The sequence below is a fragment of the Camelina sativa genome, chromosome 20 (genome assembly GCF_000633955.1).
Source record: "Camelina sativa cultivar DH55 chromosome 20, Cs, whole genome shotgun sequence".
NCBI classification, from domain to species: Eukaryota; Viridiplantae; Streptophyta; class Magnoliopsida; order Brassicales; family Brassicaceae; genus Camelina; species Camelina sativa.
In genome coordinates, this window is record NC_025704.1 from 7,429,810 (window position 1) to 7,432,686 (window position 2,877).

A 2,877-nucleotide genomic window follows, 5' to 3' on the forward strand; every position below is an offset into this window, starting at 1 on the left:
AGATGTTTTGGTAATGTTCTTTTTCATTTGCTGTCTTCATTATATATTCTTTGTCGTCGTACCATCCTTTGTCGTCTTCATTATAAATTCCTTTTCATTATAAATTTCTAATCATGATCAGTTTTGTATTGGTTCACTTAATTTTATTTTTTTCTTTATAGGAAGCAAACAATGAAGACTGCTCCTTTATTGCTGTGATGAAGAAAACACATCAAAAGCCTGATGGGACATACGTTGATCAACGAGCACGTTTGGTGGCAGAAACTTATGAGAAGCATGTACAAGAACGCTTGGGACAACTAGAAATTTCTGGTGAAGAGAATGTGACACCTGAAACTCTTGACAAGAATGAGAAAAATGAAATTTATATGAAGGTAATATTTCAAAACTCTAAATTGTTAGTATATGTATGAGATCAAATATTTGTGATTTATGTATAGGGTCATTTATGTATAGGGTCGTTTATATATAAGGTCGTGGATAGTGTGTTTCTTGTGATGTGTAGTTTTAGCTAATTTATTTAGTTATTTTGTAGTGTTTGTGGTTATGTATTTGGTCTTTCTTTCCAGGTTGCAGGATCATCTAAACAAGGGCATATCTTTGGACTTGGAGCGATAAGTGAAGCTTTACCATCTGTTGGTGCCTCTTCAAGTGCACCACAAACTGAAGAAGTAGAGACGATAACACATCGACTAGAAGAGATGGAAGCTGATCTTAAAAAGAGTCTTGAAGAAAATCAGCAAATTCAGAAAAGACTTGAAGCTATGGAAAAACTTGTTGAGGCTTTTGCAAGTCAAAATGCCTAGATCCTACTCCACCACCAAGAGGTCCAAGACTGTCCATTCCCCCTTATCTAGTTATTATGGTTTCTATGTATCTTTGCTATTGTTTAGTTTGTATTTTCTTTAAATTGTGTTTATGGATTAACTTTGTATTTGGATGTTAGTTTGTTATGTAAATATTATCTTTTACTTGTTATTTTTAAAATTTTAATAATTTATTCTACTGTTTTATATTTTTAAAATATGGCGATTGTGGTAATTGAAAATTAAAACTGGAACCGTTTGTGACTAAACTTGTATGTGGTTTCGCTGTCCTAGTTGCGTAACAATTTGTTACAAGTGCAGTAAGAAAAAAGGTCACAAAATATAATCAAATTGTGACGGATGTATGACTATAATCGAGTCATGAATTCTGATGGATTTGTGACCATACTTTGGTCGCAACATGTAACGGATCAGTGACCGTCTTTTGGTCGCAACATGTAACGGATCAGTGACTTATATATGGTATTAATATGTGACAAATATGTGACCATTTTTTGTCACATTTTGTGGCATATTAGTTACAATATTATCTGTCACGAATTGTATCGTCTTTATGACTATCTGGATATCGTCACAAGTGGTGACGAATTGTCACCGTTAACAATTGTCACAAAAAATTGTGACTATTTTGAGACCTACGTGAATTTGTGACTGTTTTATTGTGACATTGTGAAAATCGTATCATTCTAGTCACAATAAAAAATTTGTGACGAAATATTTATATATTATGACCACTAAAATGGTAACAATATTCACTTTTTCTTGTAGTGTGAAGCTTTTAGGGATCGATCCAAAATTTCCTACACTTTTCAAAAGATTCTGAAAATATACGTACCCTGACCTTTTTTGCTGTCGAAAGTAATATTCTCGTCGATCTTCATTTTTTTTTATATAACTATTTTTCATATTTCTTCAAATCATTGAACGATACAGGGCCGTGCCTATGAATAATAAAAAGGCATTTGCCTCAGGCCCCCAAAATATATAGTTTTTTTTACCTTAAATTCTGAAAATTATGATGTATCATTATGGTTTTAGGAGTTTTATTATTACCTAAACAATCCATGTAAGACTTCTTTGAATATATATATATATATAATTTTTATAAGTATATAAAAAAGAAAACAATACCCTTAAATTATGAAGAATCGAGTAAGCTTGTGAAACAGAAAGAAGAAAGATTACGAGAAGTTGGTAAATAATTTATTGAAACAGAAGAAAAAACGATTATGTCTTAGTTTTTTAGATTTATATATTTGTTTTGCGAATAATTTCTATAATTTTGAATTTGAAATATTTATTTAATTCTAATTTTGATTTTTTAATATTTGATTCAATTTTAAAAATATTAAAATGACCTCCACTTTTTTAAGCTTGTCTTAAGCCCCGATAAACCTGGACACGGCACTGGAACGATATCAATTGACATGATAGAAGTGGAGGAAAGTGATAAATCTAAAGTTCATTACGATAAACAAATTAAACTGTACATAATCTTACGCACACTATATAAACCTAGGGACTAACATTGCATTGTACAAAAAATCAAGATAGTAGTTGATCTACTAAACATGAAAACACAGACTCATTATTTTCTTCTTTGATAAATGGATAATTCTATAACGAATCCTAACCTATCGTCCTGACTTTGAAAAAGAACATAGAAGATTTTAATACTAATTACATATTCTTAAAAAATCAAAATATCTAAATAAGAGATTTAATTAGTTCCTACAAAGCCAAATCCAGAAATAATAAATGCAAGAGCCTGCATGTAAAGATAGATATATAACAATGTCTTCCCAAAGACAAGGTTATAGGAGGCACAGCACAAAATGTATATCCCCACCATCATCTCCTTTGAGTTTATCCTGCAGTCCCAAAAAAAAAAAAATGCTGACCAATTTTGAAGATGAATCAAATGAAGAAGGAAAAAATCTTTAAAATTGATTAATCACCTGTCGAGAACCCCATTGCGAGGTTTTCTTATTTGCGGAAGTAACTTAGTCTCAAGAGCATCTCCTAATTTCTCAGTGACAACCCATTCGTT

At 31.1% G+C, this 2,877-nt stretch overlaps 1 protein-coding gene and 1 long non-coding RNA gene across 3 annotated transcripts in view; one reads left to right on the forward strand and one right to left on the reverse strand.

The window, feature by feature from the left end:
• The window catches only part of LOC104769878, a 2,708-nt gene extending 1,708 nt beyond the window's left edge, over positions 1 to 1,000 (forward strand). Inside the window, exons 1-3 of one of the 2 annotated variants that reach the window (XM_010494197.1) lie at positions 7 to 10; positions 162 to 374; positions 570 to 1,000. In XM_010494197.1, the coding sequence (XP_010492499.1) occupies positions 198 to 374; positions 570 to 806 (414 nt within the window). In that variant the 5' untranslated portion in view covers positions 7 to 10; positions 162 to 197 and the 3' untranslated portion in view covers positions 807 to 1,000. Of the gene's footprint in view, positions 1 to 6; positions 11 to 161; positions 375 to 569 lie in introns of those variants that run through there. The other variant, XR_764444.2, reaches the window with a different exon arrangement.
• LOC109131367 lies at positions 2,273 to 2,877 on the reverse strand. Its single transcript, XR_002037009.1, has 2 exons — positions 2,786 to 2,877; positions 2,273 to 2,698 (listed from the first exon to the last, which is right to left on the reverse strand). It is a non-coding gene; the product is annotated as an uncharacterized LOC109131367 (long non-coding RNA).